Source organism: Phoca vitulina, unplaced genomic scaffold, assembly GCF_004348235.1.
Source record: "Phoca vitulina isolate PV1807 unplaced genomic scaffold, GSC_HSeal_1.0 scaffold9, whole genome shotgun sequence".
NCBI lineage: Eukaryota > Metazoa > Chordata > Mammalia > Carnivora > Phocidae > Phoca > Phoca vitulina.
In genome coordinates, this window is record NW_022589712.1 from 62,386,864 (window position 1) to 62,407,381 (window position 20,518).

Below are 20,518 nucleotides of genomic sequence, written 5' to 3' on the forward strand. Positions count from 1 at the left end.
AGAAAGACAAATACCATATGATTTCATTCATATGTGGGATTTAAGAAACAAAACAAATGAACAAAGGAAAAAAAGAGACAAAGCAAAAAACAGACTCTTAATTATAGAGAACAATCTGATGGTCTCCAGAAGGGAGGTAGGTGCGGGGTGAAATAGGTGAAGGAGATTAAGAGTATACTTATCTTGATGAGCACTGAATAATATGTAAAATTGTTGAATCACTATGTTATAGAACTGAAATTTCACTGTATGCTAACTACGCTGAAATTAAAATAAAAAGGGAGGATGAGACTGAGGCAGAGAGACCATTTAGTGGGCTCCTACCTGGATTGGAGACATGGTATGGGGGTAAGTAGGAGAGAAAACAGTTAAAGAACTACTTAGGGGGGAAAATTGGCAGGTGGGTTTGGTGTGCTGGTAGAAGGAGGAGAAGAAACCGTGTTTGACTCCCAGGGTTTGGGTTGAAGTAAATGGATGGTGAGGTCATTAACTGCAATTAGGAAGAAAAGTGGTGGCAGTAGTATCGTTTTAGATTGGTATCTCATTTTCAGTGCTTTTGTGTTTCTTAGCTGGGGTTCCTAGACACCATAGCCTGAGGCAAAGCTAACAAAATGGAAGGCTGTATTGGGAAGTGCATCCCAGGGCGGTGAGGGTGAGGGGATAGGAAAGGGAGATGGGAGGAAGGAAAAGCACATGCAAGGTGGTGTGTTACCGATCTGGCTACAACTTCATCAAGTGAGTTATCTTTTAGACAGGCTTTAAAGAATTCTCTCTGGGCCTGGTGCTCATTCAGGGGCATGACTTTGCATTTTCTATGTCTCCCAGGCTGAAGTTTACGCCATGGAGGTATTGTTTTACCTTCACCCTTGGATTTGGGGTAAGGGGCTACTCTGGGCAACCAGTGGGAAGCAGATCCCATGTCCCATAATGTGGTGAGTAGTATGAGTCGAGGAGTGGTTGGAGGACCTGGAACCTCTGTGGTTTCTGTAGAGTCGGATTTGGGCAAACAGCTGAGGTCCAAGGGATTTATGGAGGTACAGGTGGCAGGGGCAGGAGTGAAAATAGAGAGAGGCATGCAAACAGAGTCCAAAGCACTTTTTCAACTACCCTCAACCCTATACTCTTTCCCTAGCTTCCCATTTATAGTCTGAGAGTTTTATGATGCTCTGATTTTTACTATACTGTTTTATTTTTAGTACTGCTCAGGTTTTAATCTTAGATTCATATTCTTCTAGTTTATGAACTCAATACCTCCATTCACATAATTTCTAGACTATGGGTTTAATATAATTGTGTTCCTCTTTTTTTTTCTTGTCTTTGTCTGGGCTGCTGTAACAAAATACCACTTACTGGGTGGCTTCTTTCTCATAATTCTGGAGGCTCAAAGTCCAAGATCAGGGTGCCAGTATGGCTGGGTTGGGGGCCTTCTTCCAGGTTGGAGATCGCTGACTTCTCATTGTATCCTCTCATGGCAAGGGAGCTTCGTTAGGTCTTTTTTATAAGGGTATGAATCCCATTCATGAGGGCTGCACCATCATGACCCAGTCATATCCCAGAGGCCCCACCTTCTAATACTATCACCTTGGACCATTAGGTTTTCAACATTTGAATTTTGTGGGGGGGGGGGGGAGACACACAGTCAGACTATAGCAACTCTCTGGCTCATTACCTAGGACAGAAAGACTTCCCTAAGGGTCAGATCCCAGTAGGTGTTTGATTTTGTCTGTTCCCTATGAATTCCTATGCTCATCTCTGTAGCTTGCTTCCAGAACAGACAAGATACAGCAAATGGTTCAGTAAAGAACTTTAAAGGCAATGCTTTAGAATAGACTCTTCTTTGAAGGATGTCATAAACAGGGCATAAAAGGAGACGTTGCTTTATGAATATGATGTCAGAATTTTTTAAGTTAATGACTCAGTAGCTTTTTATTGAATGTATACTATATGGGAGGCTCTTAACTGAGTTTAAGGATACAGTGCTGACAAAAAAATGTCCCATTTCTGCTTTCATGGAATTTTCTCTCTAGTTGGGGCAGGGGCATGGCGGCTTGGGCACAGGCATGAGTCAAAGGATGGGATGGATCCCTGTAAAAATGACTGCTGACTGAGTGTTATCACAGAGAAGTACATGTTGAAATGAGACAACAGGATAGCGTGGTCCGGGAGCCAGAGAAGACTTCCATAGTAATGGAAGAGTAAGAATTCACAAAGTGAATGGGGAATGGGGATAGGTGGTAGCAGGAGGCTGTTTGTTCATTTGGCAAGTGTTTACTGAACACTAACTATGTGGTAGCACAGTCCTAGGTGTTGGGAATCCAGTTGTGAATAACCCAGGCAAAAAGTCCTACCTCATGAGAGTTGTTGGTAGTTTGGACGAGGATGGTGATGGCAGAGGAGGTGAAGAAAAGTGGCTTGATAGGAATAATATTTAGGAGTCAAAATTGATCATTCTTGGGGAAAGGACTGAGTTATAGCTGAGAGAGGTAGATGTCAAGGTGACTCTTGTTTCTGGAATGTATAACCAGATGGGTGGCAATTGTCACTGAGCATGGGAACACTGGTGTGGGGTAGCTTAGAGTGGGGAGGGATGGTCCCTCTACATCTAATTGGACATGCAGACTTTGAAGTGTCTTTGAGATGTCCAGGTGGTGATGTTAAAGGAGCAGTTGGATACATGAGGCTGGAATTTCAGAGGTCAGGTTTGGGCCATTAAAACACACTCAGCAGGTGCCTGCGTCAGGGGGTAATGGCCCTGGGCAAAGGGGAGATTGCTTATGGCGCAGAAGAAAGGAACGAAGTTTTTAAGTCTTTTTTTAAAACCTGTGTTTTTCAAAACCAGATGAAACTATATTGCTTTTAATTAGCATGTGGATTTCAGTCTGAATGCTGTATACTCCCTGATGAAACAAAACTTATTTTTACCCTTGCCCTATGCAGATAGTTTATAGGTGAGAAGAGGAGATATTCAAGTTTTAATGAAGCAGTTATAGATCTAGGCAGTATGATTTAAGATTCCAGTTTCACTATTTAATAAGCCTTGGTATTTCCTTCCAAATGTTGAATTTACAGTCAAACCACCATTGTGAGAAACATCGGTGGTAGGTAAGTATCATATCTGTGAACTATTCAAAAAGGCTGATGAAATTAAATTGGCCTACATTTTCCCCAATAATAGTTTCAAGGCAGGTAAAGATTCTCAGCAGAACAATGACCTAAGGAATGTGAGCCAAGGAATAAGAATTAGAAATGAGACAAAAGGAATATGAACAAAACCTGTCACCCATGGGGCTCATCATTTTTTTTCTTCATGTATTTCTAGAAAGGTTCCAGAAGGTTAATCTATTAACCACTTAAAAAATATATTTTCCTAGTTTGTAATTATAATTAATTTACTTTTCTATTAAATGCTGACCTTTCTTGCTGCTTGAATTTCAGTTTTAATTGTCATCAGAAGTCACTTAGAATATTCTCCTTTGAAACAGACCCTTGCTGACATTTAGTTTAATTTCTCAGTATTTGTGGGGAAAAGTAACATGAAGGCAAATAAATCCTCGTGCTTATTAATCTAATTTTGTAAATGTCCATAGAAGAACTAAATGTTCCTTTGAACATTAGTGAGAAAAATTCTTCTTTTTTGTAGTAAATATTCTGGTTGGAATTAGAAATATATTGAGAATGGAACAGTGTTATAAATAGAACACTGCTTATAGTTCATATTTAAAATGTGCACACAGCATTTTTTCCCTTTAGCTTTATTGCATATAGGTTTCACTTTGAAAATAAGTGAAATTTTGATTCAGTGAGGATTTTCTTCTTTATAAAAATAACTTCAAATAAGCCCTCCCCTACCCCATCCACTCCACTTGATTGTTGGCATATTTTCTTCTGGTTAGTTTGTTCAAAGCTTCCTTTTACTCTACCTACAGATAAACCAAAAAATAACAGAATCCAGCAAAAAAAAAAAAAAGTAGACATTTTTATAGTGGTATAAATTTATCTCTGGACTATTCTTTTTAGTTGTAAAGCAGGTTGCCCAGTGAGAGTGACTGCTCTTTTTGTTTTTAATGAAATAAAGTAGAAATTTGGGCTACCTCTGGGGTCAGCTGCTTGGTTCTTTATTTCTGGTTGCACCTACTTCATAACAGAATTCAGGAGTATACTCAGAATATTTGCTTCCATACTGGTGTGTTCTTTGTTTACCATTCTTGTTTTCTAATGGGTATCTCCAGATGTGTAGTCAGAGTCTAATAAAGGCAAAGAATATGGATTCATGTGTGATATATCATTTCTTTCCTCCCTGTTTTCCATTTAATTATTTTCTCGAATGAGAGGAAAGGTAGGGTTGAAGAGTAGAAGGCTTTGGGGCCAAGTGAAATTATTTTTTGGCTAAGAGGGTGGCAAGTATCAGAAAAGTACAGTGGTGTGAGACCTTTTCTCTAGCACAGCCTCTGTACCAGAATGGGAGAGAGATGCTCAGTAAGTCAAGACTAGAGCTCTCCTTTCTCTTAAGTTTTTTTTTCCCTTTCTTTTAGATTTATACTTCATTCAAGACAGAAGCAGACAGTCTGGCCAATATTTCAAATTCTCACCTGTTTCTATTCTGCTCTGTCATTTAGGAATTTTCTAGAACACTTGGGTTATTCCATGAGTCCTCTCCTGGTCTTTCCCAGTAGCCAATTATGTGTTTACTTCACTTGTTAGGGAACAGAAGAGTTCTAGAGCAGTAGTTGTTTCTAATTGGTGTTCTTCGACTCTTCCCAATAGACTGGGCTCATTGGACTCAAGGCCAACCTTTAGAGTGGGTACAGTGAGCTGGGACCCAGAGTGGTCAGAGGTCTCTGGTGGGAGCCATGAGAAGCTTGAGTCCGGTACTGTGCTGGGCCCATTTGTTGATAGAGCCCCACAGTCTGGATGGTTTGCTGCTCACCTTCTCCATGGGTGAAGTGTGCTATAAATGGTTATTGCATTTTAAAGATTATTTATTTATTTATTTGAGATAGAGATAGAGAGAGAGTGCATATAAGCAGGGGTGGAGGGGCAGAGGGAGAGGGAGAAACAGATTCTCCACTGAGCAGGGACCCCAATGCGGGGCTCGATCCCAGGACCCTGAGATCATGACCTGAGCCGAAGGCCGATGCTTAACCAACTGAGCCACCCAGGCGCCTGGTTATTGCATTTTAAGCATCACTGGAGTATACAGCTTTGTGTTGGGGCTGGTAGGTTTAAAGAAGGTAGGCTCTAGCCTGCATCCTCAAGAACTTTTATACAGGAAACAGGTGACACACTAATAAAGATCAGTATTGATTTAATGTGAAAAAAAAACCTCTACAAAAACCAGAAGTAAATAAGGAAAATATAGGGCGCCTGGGTGGCTCAGTTGGTTAAGCGACTGCCTTCGGCTCAGGTCATGATTCTGGAGTCCCGGGATTGAGTCGCGCATCGGGCTCCCTGCTCAGTGGGGGGTCTGCTTCTCCCTCTGACCCTCTTCCCTCTCGTGCTCTCTCTCTCTCATTCTCTCTCTCAAATAAATAAATAAAATCTTTAAAAAAAATAAGGAAAATATATTTTGCACTCTTATTTTAACATTAGGGAGGAAATCCTTTTTGTCAGTTTGGTGTCTCTTCCTCTGTTTATGTGTCTATACATGTATGTACAAGTACACATACATGTACATGTACATATAATGTACAGACTTATACACACATCTGCATACATCTGTCATAGTGGGACTATGTTGTATGTCATTCTGCAAGTTTTTTTTTTTTCACTGAGTATATGATGAATAATGTCTGGTATCACTATTATAGATTAGCTTAATGTTTGTGATTATTATTTTATAATCCACTTTCACCTATCTTATTTAATTCTCAAAACCGCCCTGTAGTGTGAACATTGTAAGGAAAGAAAATAACAGCCTTGTCTGGCTTGGGTATCAGGGTTGATGTTAGCCTCGTAAATGAGTTTGGAAGTGTTCCTTTCTCTTTGGTTTTTGGGCAGAGTTTGAGAAGGATTGGTGCTAATTCTTTAAATGTTTGGTAGAATTTACCAGAGAAGTCATAGTCCTGGGCTAAAAAGTCCTGAACTTTGGGGTGCCTGGGTGGCTCAGTCGTTAAGCGTCTTGCCTTCGGCTCAGGTCATGATCCCAGGGTCCTGGGATCGAGCCCCGCATCGGGCTCCCTGCTCAGCAGGGAGCCTGCTTCTCCCTCTCCTACTCCCTCTGCTTGTGTTCCCTCTCTCGCTGTGTTGCTCTCTGTCAAATAAATAAATAAAATCTTAAAAAAAAAAAAGTCCTGGACTTTAATTTGTTGGGAGGTTTTTGATTACTCATTCAATCTCCTTGCTCATTATTGGTCTGTTCAGGTTTTCTGTTACTTTATAATTCAGTCTTCATAAGTTGTAGTTTCTAAGGAATTTATCCTTTCCTTCTAAGTTATCTAATTTGTTGGCATGTAATTGTTTAGTTTCCTCATCCTTAAAATGGGAATTTTAATAGTAATAATCTCATAGAGATGCTGGGAAATTTTAAAAAGCTAATTTATATTCAAAAAGCTTAAGACATTCTTTGACATTATACTTCCTAACAAAACTCAGGAGAAAAGAATTTATTCTCTTTAAGAATACCACAGATGAAGTTTGAAGAGAGAATCAATGCAGCAAGAATAGGAGCTATGGGAATGTAAGCCACTTGCTCATGTTACCTAGCTGTGCCCTTGGGATTTGCCAGGCCTGATTTCAATATATACTACTTCTGCTTAAGGTTGAAGTGCTCTGTGCACACCCAGCTTTATGGCTTCAGAAGGTCAGTCAACACCAAATTCATGTGGAGTGCCCTTGTTGCATAGCTTTGTTCTAAAATCTTAAAGGTCCGTGTTGTAATTCACCTAGAGCAGGCCTGTCAAATGCCGCACAGAATCCCTATCTGTCACAGAGACGTGAAACACCAGTAGATCTGGGTTGTATAACCCAAGTGGCAGAGCGGCTGCCATGGCAGCCCACTCAAACCTCAAATGTCCCACTCAAACCTGGCAGATTTTCAAGCTACTTGATGGAAGGGTTAGAAGAACATACCCATATAAGGTATATGATGCCTTCAGAATTCGAAGAAGCCTACTAAGAGGTGGGCTTATTTTTTAGTGATAGGGAGAGCCAGCTATCACCTTAGAAGAGATATTTTGACATAGTATAAGACTCCTAGAAAATGTACAAAGATGGCAGGCCTTTGAAGTTTTGTAGGAATCCTCCCCACCCTCAAGCACATATGTTTCTCACCAAAGTTTGTAGAACAGGTAGTATTTACGGTTCACTCAGCATGTAATGGAAAGCATGGCATTCTGTGGAATGGAGAGACAAGTGGGGTCCCTGGGGACTAGATTATGACAGTGTGCTGGAGAGTTGATAGCTTTGGGATAGGACAGTAGGATGCCAGCTGGAGGCAAACTGCTCAGGTGTTCTTTGCTAACACATACATAGAAGAAAAATAACAATTTGCCAGATCAATAACTGTGTGCCAGATGCCGGGGAATGTGTTGATTTACTCCAGCAGTGAAGTTACATCTGGTACAGCATCTGCTCTCTACAAAATCCATCTGTTTTCTATAAGGCCAAACAGGCAAGTTGAATGTGGATGTGCTAGGAATGATCACCTTCATCCTTCAAGTCCTTGATGGTGATCCTAATTTCTGCAGTCTCTGCAGAAATGAAGTGTTTTTGACTATTTTCAGAGGTAGAGAGAGCACTAAGAGTTTGTACTTGATCTTATTTATTTATTTATTTGTTTATTTATTTTTTAAACCACTGTAGCCCTTACACATCAAGGAACCAGTGAGGGAATCTTCCCATTGCTATGTCTGTTCCAACTCCATATTTCAGAAAATAATGATGGCATGAGTTCTGGGATGAGTGGGAGTTGGAACTGAGCCCAAACTCCATGATTTCCAAAAGCCTCTACTCTGAATGGTGCAACATGGTACCATTTTGGGTCTTCAGAAATGAGTGTCAATTCAGAGCCATATTTGACAATCCCACAAAATTCTGATTATTTCCTCTTCCCCAGGGTATAGTCATTCTGGCAGTTGGCTGCAGGTTTTTTGAGGAAGACTGGGAGGAAGATTTATAATACAGATTTTTGGCTGTGTAGCAAGGTCCTTCCTCAAAGGGACCTGGCTTCCTTTTACTCAAGGGACTCTAGGTCTGTGGACCGGCTCAAGTTTGGGAATTGATTGAGGGACTGCTACTTTCTATTTTATAGCCTTGATGCTTATAAATATCAAGTAGGACTTGATAAGCTTCTAATTATTTCTCTCTTAGAGTCACCATGATCAGACATCCACAGGATTAGACTTTGGTTTAGTTTTCAGAAACCTCATGTCTGGGGCTGTAGCAGATAGAAGTTTCTTTCACAGTGGTTACTGAAACTTTTTGGTTTTTCACTAATCCTTGAGTCTGGAATTTAAAGTTCTCCATTTACTTTTTTCCTTTTTCTAGAAATGCAAATTCTGGGACCCACCCCAGACTACAGAATTAGTGACTCAGGGGTTGGGATTCAGCAATCTGTAGCTTAACAGATGCTCCAGGTGATTCTTATGAACCCACACCTTAGAGAACCACTGACACAGAGCACTTTCAGAATACTCAGAGAAAATTATTTTCATTGGATAATTTTAAACCAAGGCAATTAAGGGACAGAATAATGACTTAATTAAAACATACAGGGACTCAAAAGTTACCTCCATTGTATTCTTCCTTTGAAAGCAATTGGACAAACAGTTCTTGGGAAAGAAGGAAGTAAACAAAGGAAGCAGTGAAGTGGAAGACAAAGGGCCTTCGAAATGTGGAAGCCAAGAGCCAGAGGCAGAAAGTAGGATTTCCAGGATGGTGGTAAAGGGATGTCTCAGGCTACCTTCTGGGTAGCAGACCCAGAAAGTAACTGCTCCAGGGACGCCTGGGTGGCTCAGTCGTTAAGCGTCTGCCTTTGGCTCAGGTCATGATCCCAGGGTCCTGGGATCGAGTCCCGCATCGGGCTCCTTGCTCAGCAGGGAGCCTGCTTCTCCCTCTCCCTCTGCTGCTCCCCCTGCCTGTGCTCTCTCTGTCTCTTTGACAAAAAAAAAAAAAATCTTTAAAAAAAAAGAAAGTAACTGCTCCAGGGAAGGTTAGGAGGACAAAAACTATGACTCTACGATAAAAATGTAGTTGATAAATTTGACCTTTCAAAATAAAATACTTGTAGGTACAAAATCTATCTCGTGGAACAGGTAAAAAAAATGATTGATGGTTATTTTTAAAAATTGAAAATAAGAATAAATTACTAATTCTAGGAAATCCAAAATTTATACATGATAGGAAAATATTCTCTTGGCTTATCAGCAAATATTAACATTAATGTCTATTGTAATTCGAATTTTCAAATAAGATTTTGGTAGTATGGAGGAGAAATAAGTTGGAGGTGCTGTGACATCTAAATGCTCATCTATCCTAATAGGAAGTCAAGATTTAACATATAATATTGATAATCAAAAGTAGCAATTTCTTCATATTATTTAGATATATAAAGAATAAGTACTTGAAAGACCTTTAAAATAATTAAAAATGGCTACTTCAGAAAATGGTAATGGATTAGTGAAGGGTGGTACAGGGTTTGACTGTCATTTAAAAAAACCATTTGATTATTTTAGGGGTTCCTCGGTGGCTCAGTTGGTTAAGCGTTCAGCTCTTGGTTTTGGCTCAGGTCATGATCTCTCAGGGTCATGAGATCGAGTTCTAATTTGGGCTCCATGCTCAGTGGGGAGTCTGCTGGAGATTCTCTCTCTCCCTCTCCATCGGCCCTTCCCTCGCTTGTGCACACATATTCTCTCTCTCTCTCTCAAATAAATAAATAAATAAATCTTTTAAAAAAATCATTTGGTTATTTAAAAAATTATGTGCATATATCATATAAATTTAAAATGAGTAAAGAAGAAATTCCCTGATCTCACAAAACATAGTGCAAATGAATTTAATTTTCCAAATGTGTATCGGGCTGTGTGTAAAGCATAGTAGTCATAGGGAACTACGAGATTAATAAAATCAGTCTATGCCTTCTAGGAGAATATAATCTTGGCAGAGAATAAAACAAGTATCTATAGCACCGCAGTAGCAGGTAAGACTAGAGAATACTACAACCTCCACTGCCCATTCTAGCCTCTGACACCCCAGTAATTGTGACATTCTGGCACAGTCCAAACATGAAACACTTTACTCATGTCATTAACCTAATTACCCCAGTTTCTGTGTTTGTTCCTGGAGATGCCTTAAGAAAAGGGAAAGAATCATAAATCCAATTACTTCTGCCGTAACTCAGTGAGTTTTATGTGGGCACATACGTGTGGGATGTGTGTATATACATGTATGCACACATTCACACAGAATTTTAAGTTTTTCTTATTTCAAAAATGTAGTTAAGAGTTTCCACCAAATAGCAAATAAAGACTAGTCTAGATTAGATTTAGCATTAGGACTGTTATGCAGGTATTATCAAACTAAGCTAATTTTCTAGTTCTCACATTGCTACTGTCCCATTTCCTTTGGAAATGCAAATTGTATTTTATTTTTTTGGAAATGCAAGTTTTGACTATAAAACTTTTATTTAGTCTAATATAAAATTCAAAAGAAACTTCAGGTCACAATAGTATTTGATGAGAAGTCCTGGAGGAAAGATCTTTTAACATAGTTACTGTGAGCATTCAAAGCACTGCTTTGGTTATTACGCCTCCCAGTAAGAAAAGGAAGAAGGCCAGAGAATATTTACATTTACATTGTGGTGAGCTGGGAGTATAATGAATGAAGAACACTGTATAGATACCAGGGCAAAGGCATTATTAAGTCCATGCATGCTGTGTTCCTTGATATTATAAATTCTGGTTCTTTTCCCTAATGTTTAATTACAAAATTGCCTTTGCTTAATTCCTTTGTAGATTCTCTATATATTAGAGAAATTGGCCGTTTATATTTAATAGGTACTGAAAAGCTGAATAGAAGCTTTGTGTGCATGGGTTAGGCTTGAGAGTGGATGGGCTTCAGTATACAAGGTGATTGGGCACCAAACTAGCATTTTTCTTGGGGTACCATCAAATGTTAGGATCTAGAAATTTTTCCTCTAGGGCTTTTTAGTTACTGGAATACACGAATATTTTAGCCCTGCATGGGTAGCATGTGTCAGGCTGCCGGCACTTTGGGAACAGGGTAGAGAAGAAGGCTAGGTTCTCCTGTGGAATGTACAGACATTCAGTCAGTCTCCCTGTTTTCAGCCCTGCACTCAAGTTTATGCTCATCAGATTCACCTGTGCCACAGACTTGGGCTGCTGGAATGGGTGTGTGTGCTTTCATGTGATTGCTCAGAGGAGGGGAGACCTGGGCGTGCAGTGGGACTCTCGTGGCCCTGGAGATAGATTTTCAGTCAGTGTAACAGTTTTTAGTGCCACCTACACTTTCTGTGGGAACTGGTACCTTCCAATCAGAGCTGCCCCACAGGGTGTGTCAGCTGCTTCTAAGCATATTTCCCTGGAAGTAGTGAGGGTGAAGAGTTTTCTGTTCTGTTCTGTTCAGTCAGCTACTCCATCTGCTTTTTGTCTTATGACACTTAAAAAAAAAAAAATTCCGTATCTGTTGATGTGTTTTTCATTCATACCTTTGTCCTTTGAGATTGTACATTTTGTTTAAAAAAATCCCTTTACTGTCATTTCAGTGTGATTTTGAGATGCAGGGTCTATGGTCAGTCTGCCCTTTTAACCAGATGTCCGAACCATTTGTTCACTGCTGTCTCTTTAGTGCCTGGCACATACTAGGTACTTAAATAAATATTTGATGAGTGAATAATGGAATGAATTATAAGTTAGAAGTTTTTATAGTAAAGGGGGGCTTTGATGGCAGAGAAATATTATGACTATATATGTTTATATAAGAACCCAAAAAGTATCTTTTAAATTGTGGTTTTGTTTTTGTTCCTCAACATGGTTGAGGAAACCAAGTGTTTCAAAGTGTGGCCATCAACAAAATGAAAAGGCAACCTGCTGAATGGGAGAAAATATTTAAAAATCATGTATCTGATAAAGAGTTAATATACAAATTTATAAAGAACTCCCACAATTTCAATAGCAAAAAAACAAACTATCCTAACAAAAAATGGGCAGAAGATCTGAATAGACATTTTCCCAAAGAAGACATACAGATGGCCAACAGATAAATGAAAAGATGCTCAATATCACTTATCATCAGGGGAATGCAAATCAAAACAGGTGAGGTTCCACCTCACACCTGTTAAATGGCTATTATGAAAAAGACAAGAAATAAGTATTGGTAAGGATGTGGAGAAAAAGGAACTGTCATACGTTGTTGGTGGAAATCTAAATTGGTGCAGCCGCTATAGAAACAGTATGGAAATTCCACAAAAAATTAAAAATAGAATGCCATATATTCAGCAATTCTGCTCTTGGGTATTTATCTGAAGAAAACAAAGACACTAACTCAGAAAGATATATGCACCCCCATGTTCATTGCAGCATTATTTGCAATAGCCAAGATATGGAAACAACTTAAGTGTCCATTGATGCATTAATGGATAAAGAAATTGTGGTATATATACACAATGGGATATTCATAAAAAGAATGCAATCTTGCCATTTACAACAACATGGATGGACCTTGAGGGCATTATACTAAGTGAAATAAGTCAAAGACAAATACTGTATGATCTGTCTTATGTGTGGACTCTAAAACAACAAGCAAAAAATAAGAAAAAGCCCAAGCTCATAGATACAAGAGAACAAGAGATTGGTGGTTGCCAGAGGCAGGGGGTGGAAATGAATGAAATGAGTGAAGGGGGTCCAAAGGTACAAACTTCCAGTTATAAACTAAATAAGTCATGGGGATAAAATGTATAGCATGGTGACGATAGTTAATAATACTGTATTACATATATGAAAGTTGTTAAGAGAGTAGATCTTAAAAATTCTCATCACAAGAAAAAAATTTTTTTGTAACCGTGTGGTGATGGATGTGAACTAGACTTATTGTGGTGATCATTTCTCAATATATATAAATATTGAATATGTTGTACAAATGAAACTAAATAAAGTTACAATGTCAATTATATCTCAGTGAGAAAAAATAAATTATAAAGCATGTACTACTTCAGGATGGAGATATGTTTGTTTTACTTGGTCAAGTACAATTAGAACTATTACATTAGGCTTAAGGTACACATTTGCCTATTTATAATTTTTCTTTAGAGATAGACTTGTATTGAAACTGATTTATGTAGCAAGCAAAGTCTTTATTCTTATTTGTATGTATATTTAGATAATTTTATTATTTATTTATTTATTTTTTATATTTAGGTAATTTTAAAGAGACTTACGGTGATTATGTTGTAAAGCTTTCCAGCTACCACTGCTTCCTTCCCATTGGACCTTTGTGGTTAATAAAGTTTGAGAATTACTGGATTAGTGTGGCCTCCAAGTATATTTTGCATTTCAAAGTGAACATGTGAAGATGGATGAAATCTAATAGGGATAAAGAACTTAAGCTATAAAAATGAGAGTAAATAGTAAAATTAATATTTTGATCAAACAGATTAGTATTCTCCTTATTCATAAAGGCAGCCCTGGACAATGAAGAGGGGATTGTAGAGAGATACAAATATGATAGACAGCCTGTGATTTGGCTAGAGTGCTAGATCTTGGGTCTTGCAAATGGGATGCCTCCACACTTCATACCCCAGGAAATGAGTAAGTGAACTTTTTTGCATTTTCCCTAAAATTGATGACTTAATTCTAAATTCAAATAATGAGCAAATCACAGTGTTGTTTTAAACTTCCATGCATTTATTTTCCCCCCAGTTTTTGAGCTTTATTAAAGGCATCTGCTCATAAATCCAAAGAGAGGTCTTTCTAATTAAAGAAGTTGCCTCCCCAGTAAAGAAGGAAGAGCCCATGCCACAAAAGTGGATTAGTAAGATAGTAGATTAAGAAAGTCCCTTATGGAAAATTCTAGGGTTGCAGAAATTGATAAGAAGTTGAGGGTAAGGATAAGAGAAAGGTGATAAACTGGAGCAAGATAACCAAATATCTTTGGGGCACCTGGCTGGCTGAGTTGGTAGAGCATGCATGATCTCAGAGTTGTGAGCCCCATGTTGGGTGTAGAGACTACTTAAAAATAAAGTCTTAAAAAGAAAAAGATAACCAAATATTTTTGAAAGTTTTCTATAATAGATTCTCCACACCTGAATGTTTTTCTGGTTATCTCCTTTAGAATCCCCATCTTTGTTATTTGTTTGACATCTTTTATCAAGTTGCTAACATACAATCAAGTCGGTTTTAGGGAGAAGAAATTGAGAAGATAAAATATATAAATCAGAAATTAAAGGATGGAAGTGGGTGGGCATGGGAAAGAAGACAGAATATGAGAAGCAAAGAGAGCTTTAGAAAAAGAAAACTCTTGAAAATATGACCAAGACTTTTTACATGTAATTTTTTTCTCCTCTTGAATAACTTCTCCAGTATGGTTGGTGTTGGGATTTCTGAGAAGAAACATGAAAAAATAGAAAGCCAGGAATTTGTTTCAGACCTTTATAGGAAATAACCTAGTACCTCCTTATATGGATGTTAGAACAAAAGTGTGTGATTATAATGCAATCAATAGGAAACTGACTTCAGTGTTCTTTGCCAAATAGTTTTATGTTAATGTAAAAATGGAATATGAACCTGTACCAAAGAGTTATTAAGAAAAATATTAGTACTTTCAGGAGAATCAGATGCTAAAATCTGTATTAATAGTGACTGTGGAAAGGCCATGCTGCTATTGGAAATTTCAAAGAAAAAGTACCAGGAAGGTTATAACTTTTGCTTTTGAGGCAGTGATACATTTTTGATTCTCTTCATTTTCACTTTATATATAAATGTCATGAAAATTCCGTCATGGTTGACAAATATAAAACAGAACAACCATATTTTAGCAGGCCAGAGACTTAAGTATTTTTCAAGGTTTAAAAAACTTGTCTTTCATGATGAAAGGTAAGAAGTCAAATGTTATTTACAAAGCCCATTTCTCATTGGCTTTTTGTGTTTTGGGCTTGTTTTCAGGCAAAAGGACTGCTATGGAAGATGGAGCTCTTTGTCCGTTTTCCAGAATGTGTTTCCAAGCCCATCAATGAAACATGATACTGCTGCTCTGTGTTGACATGCTGGAAGACCACCCACATCTCTGCTCAAGCCTTCCATCCTGCTGAAACCATGGTCTTCTCCGCAGTGTTGACTGCGTCCCGAACTGGGGCAACCAACACAACATTTGTAGTCTATGAAAACACTTACGTGAACATTACGGTCCCTCCACCATTCCAGCATCCCGGCCTTGGCCCGCTGCTCAGATACAGCATGGACGCGATGGCTCCTACTGGGATGAGTTCCTTGACCGTGAATGGCACAGCTGTACCCCCAACACCAGCAGTTTTTAAGAGCCTAAACTTGCCTCTCCAGATCATCCTCTCTGCTATAATGATATTTATTCTGTCTGTGTCTTTCCTTGGGAACTTGGTTGTTTGCCTGATGGTTTACCAAAAAGCTGCCATGCGCTCTGCAATTAACATCCTCCTTGCCAGCCTGGCATTTGCAGACATGTTGCTTGCAGTGCTGAACATGCCCTTTGCCTTGGTAACTATTCTAACTACAAGATGGATTTTTGGGAAATTCTTCTGTAGGGTATCTGCTATGTTTTTCTGGTTGTTTGTGATAGAGGGAGTAGCCATCCTGCTCATCATTAGCATCGATAGGTTCCTTATTATAGTCCAGAGGCAGGATAAGCTAAATCCATATAGGGCTAAGATTCTAATTGCGGTTTCTTGGGCGGCTTCCTTTTGTATAGCTTTTCCTTTGGCTGTAGGAAACCCTGACCTGCAGATCCCTTCCCGAGCCCCGCAGTGTGTGTTTGGGTATACAACCAACCCGGGTTACCAAGCTTATGTGATTTTGATTTCTCTAGTTTCTTTCTTCCTACCCTTCCTGGTGATACTGTATTCGTTTATGGGCATCCTCAACACCCTTCGGCACAATGCCTTGAGGATCCACAGCTATCCCGAGGGTATATGTCTCAGCCAGGCCAGCAAACTGGGTCTCATGAGTCTACAGAGACCCTTCCAGATGAGCATTGACATGGGCTTTAAAACGCGTGCCTTCACCACCATTTTGATTCTGTTTGCTGTCTTCATCGTCTGCTGGGCCCCATTCACCACTTACAGCCTTGTGGCCACATTCAGTAAGCACTTTTACTATAAGCACAACTTTTTTGAGATTAGCACCTGGCTACTCTGGCTCTGCTACCTCAAGTCTGCATTGAACCCACTGATTTACTACTGGAGGATTAAGAAATTCCATGACGCCTGCCTGGATATGATGCCCAAGTCCTTCAAGTTTTTGCCACGTCTTCCTGGTCACACGCGGCGGCGGATACGTCCCAGTGCTGTCTATGTGTGTGGGGAACACCGGACCGTGGTGTGAATGTTGGCACTGCCTGATGTTTGGGGTGATGGTTGCTCTTTATCTGACTTTGAATTTTCTTTCACATGGGTCCTCCAAGTGTACCTTATTGGTTTTTATAGGGAGCGTGTGTGTGTGTGTGTGTGTGTGCCCAGTGTAAAGAAAGAATGGTGATTAGTTATAATTCTATTACCAAGGATACACAATAGGGAAATGATCACAAATGTTACCTCCAGGGTTCAAGAGAAATCCTTGATTTAGGGTGGGGAGATGGTGTTTTGTTTCTTTGATTGATTTTGTTTTTGAAGCAGGAATCAAGACTGTGCTTTATTGAGCCTGCAGTTACATTGAATTGTAGGTGTTTTGGATGCTGCTAAGGTATGCTTAATTGAGTTTATCATTTTTTTTTTTTTTTTCCGGAAGACATTGCTGCTTTTTGTCATCACATTGGAGCCAAAACCACACACATCTCAGTAGATAAATATTTACTTTTATTGAAAAAAAATAACCCAAGGCGGTTAGTGACATTTTAAAGGTCATTAATATTTACTTTGGTGCACTTTAAGAAATAATGTACAAACTAATTCAGTCATGTTTTTCAGAATTGTTTTTATACATGACATGTTGTGCTTTAGGGAACATTGCATTATCATTTCTAGGAAGATAGTTTTTAAAAAATGTTTTATCTGCATGTCCAGTTTTAAAGGAGAGAACATAAAAATGTAGACATTTTTCTAAGCACAATAGCGATTCTTCAGAGCGAAGTTGAGGAGACAGGGCATCCTTGCAAATTTAAATGGGAGGCAGTGAGGAGGTAGCTGGCATGGGCTGTGGTATTTCCTTTGACTCAAGGATTCTCACTGAATCCGGTGGGGAGAAGGACCTACCATTTATTGGACACCTGCCATATTCCAGGCACTGTGCAATTTTTTTTCCTCACAGCATCCTGTGAGGTGGGTATTCTTTTTTTCTTTTTTAAGAAGAAAGTAAGTCTCAGAGAGATGAAAATCCTGCCCAAGGTTAATGGTAGAGCTGGAATCCAAGAAAGTCTGTCAGAATCCTGAGACTGCTGTTCTTCTGTGCCACGTAGACATACCATTCGGGTTTAAGTGTTTCATAGTCAGGAAGGAACTCTGTATCTTTAATTTTTTTAGACTAAAACCTTCCTTCTAAAAGTAGTTTCACTTTTTTTTATTACCAAAAAAATGTGAAAACATTACAAAAAGTGTGGAAAATAGAAAAAAAATCACAACCACCCTTTTACAGTGGAACTTAAAAATCTTAGACAAATAAGGCTATAAGGAAATAAGGTGATTTTTTTTTGGTCTACAGAATAAGTGACTGACAACTATGGAGAAGTTCAATACAGCTGTATGTGGGTCTTGGCCTTTCAGGGTCTGAGGTTTCCAGTTGTCCAGCTGTTTCTAAATGTTCTGGGCAAAATAGCACTCTTGCCTGAGGGCTTGCCCATAGCAGAGCTAGAGTTTGTGAATGTGCTCAAGAGTGTGTCTCCTACAAAGAAGCAAAGATAAGTCCTGGTCCGAGCATAGAGCAAGTTTTAACAGGGCAGGTCTGGGGTTTCAAATTATTTTTCTCTTGCCAATGACCTGCCCCCCCCCCCCCCCCAGGTACATCCGGAGCCTTTGGTCCCCTTGCTCTGTGGCCACTGACACACTTTATAAAACAGCTGAAGGGGATGGGGCTGCAGACTAAGGTCATAAGGGTTGAAAGTGTAGTCTCTTGGCCACATCATGGGCTTTATAAATAGCTGACTTAACATGAACACTTTTTGGATTTTTATAGCATCTTTTCAGCATTTTAGTGCTTTGTGAGCCAGTGGGAAAAATGAGCCTCTGTTTCTTCAGTTTTACAACCACGGAGTTGGATTAGATGAATCTTGCCCAACTCTAATGTGCTTTCCTCCATGTGAGAGTAGAGATTTGTGAAGAGCTCGGCTGACGTCAGCATCAGTCTTTGGTCTCCAGTATTACTTCTCTGCAGTTTACTTATTAGCTGTTTCTCAAAATGGAATGTCTCCTGAATGTTGGAAGAGCCCATAGCACTGTATCAGGAATTAGGACTTTGGAAGATAGATGACATCATGAAGGACCTGAAGAACCCTGCTCTCAAGGCAGTTGTGATGGTATTAGAACTCATTTTCCAGTTAAATAACTCTTTTGGGACTCAAAGCACTTACTCAGCATGTTGTTTTGGGATCAGCCTTTGCTGACAGTCACCTACCTCTTTGGTTTCTAATTTATATTATTCACAGGTTAAAATTGTTTTTGTCCACTAGGGATCTTATGGAACATAAACACTGTAGTAGATACCTAGGAGCACCTGGAAGTGTATCATGCTTTCCATTTTCAATATAAACTGGATTTCAAGCGGATAATAATACGTCTATTTGAAATTATCCTTTCTCTGAGGAAAGTCAGCGTGATCTGTATTCATCTCCCATATTGACAGTAGGTCTTGAGACTCCTTTTGTGATAGGAGTTGAAACTGAGCTTTGCTTCCTTTGTCCTTTCTTAAGAGCAGTCCTAGGGTACTTCTGTGCTGCCTGGTAGGCAGTGCATTGTTGGGCAAGAGCGAGAGCTCGGGGTGCCTGCTGAGATGCTCTGTGTTTGTGAGAGAAGACTGTGCAGGGCCTTAGTGGGAACTCAGCACCGCCACCCAACAGCAGATCTCTTTACACTGGAGACTCTTGATAGGGGGCAGTTTACAAATCATTTTGAATGTGTTTGTTATGTATACATTTTGGAAGCTTTAAAAAAAAATGTACTCTAATGTACCTTTGAAAAATTTAGGTGCAGAATCCCATTTTGCCTATTCCCCTGTATTTTCTTGAGGGGGAAAGAAAAATACCACTACTAATTATTGCCGCTGACAGACATAATCAGAAATGTTTTTGTTTTCATTTTCCTTCTGGCATATTATAGGTAAGAGGCATGAGAGAGATCGCGAAATATCTGCGATCAAGAGAGAGTCAAAAGAAATCCCCAATAGTCTGGAGTAGTGATATTCAAATTTTAATAGGAATTTGTGTCTAAATATTCCCAGGGGAGCTTGTTTTTTTAAATTTTATTTTATTATGTTATGTTAGTCACCATACAATACATCATTAGTTTTTGAGGTAGTGTTCCACAATTCATTGTTTTCGTATAACACCCAGTGCTCCATTCAGTACGTGCCCTCCTTGATACCCATCACCGGGCTAGCCCATCCCCCTCCCCCCCTCCCCTCTAGAACCCTCCATTTGTTTCTCAGAGTGCTTGTTAACAATACAGAGGGCCGGGTTCCCCAGAGGGGCTGGGGTTGGGCCCAGGAATGCACACTATTTCGTTGAACACTCTGATTCCCAAGCAAGTCCCTGGGTTCCTGATCCTAAAGCAGGTGCTTCAAGAAGCACTCCTGTTGAAAAGATACCCATTTTAAGATTGTCTATTTTACACAAAAATGTTAATGTTGGAAGCCATTCATTATCTCCTAGTGCACGGGTCATCCGCATTGAGAGGAGACTCGACACATGGTTGTGCCTAATTTGCTGCCACGCGTGTTAGTGCTGGGTCTCGCCAGTGTTAGCTGTATTTTCTCTCAGCTGGCAAAATTCTGATGGGCCATGTTGTCTCACACTAGAGCAAAAGGAGTCATTTAGTATTTGAAAGTCATGACTTTCAAGAGTCTAGTTCCTCTAATGTTTTTCTTTTCCTCTAGAGAGATGTCTTTACTGTATATAATCTCCAGAAGAGTATGAGGGGAATGTACAATTCATTGAATTTCCCATTGCTCTGCTTATGCCAGTCATGTTCAAAGGAAGCATGAAGAAAATAAGATAATCTTTTTACTCTTTGTATAATTTCAGTTGCTGACAAAGATATTTAATTTGTTCTTAATCTTTGCTTTTGTTTACATGAAAATATTTATGTATATATCACAGAAAAATTTCTACTTGCTTGACATTTTATTCTACTATGGTTTTTAAGTTTAAAGGACGGCTTAATTCAAAGTTATTT

The 20,518-nt window shown here is 39.2% G+C and overlaps 1 protein-coding gene across 1 annotated transcript in view; it reads left to right on the forward strand.

Annotated features, from left to right (window-relative positions):
- The window catches only part of GPR63 (G protein-coupled receptor 63), a 50,325-nt gene extending 30,716 nt beyond the window's left edge, over positions 1-19,609 (forward strand). Inside the window, exon 2 of the mRNA XM_032408215.1 lies at positions 15,114-19,609. Within this exon, the coding sequence (XP_032264106.1) occupies positions 15,264-16,523 (1,260 nt within the window). The 5' untranslated portion in view covers positions 15,114-15,263 and the 3' untranslated portion in view covers positions 16,524-19,609. The remainder of the gene's footprint in view (positions 1-15,113) is intronic.
- The last annotated feature ends 909 nt before the right edge of the window (positions 19,610-20,518 follow it).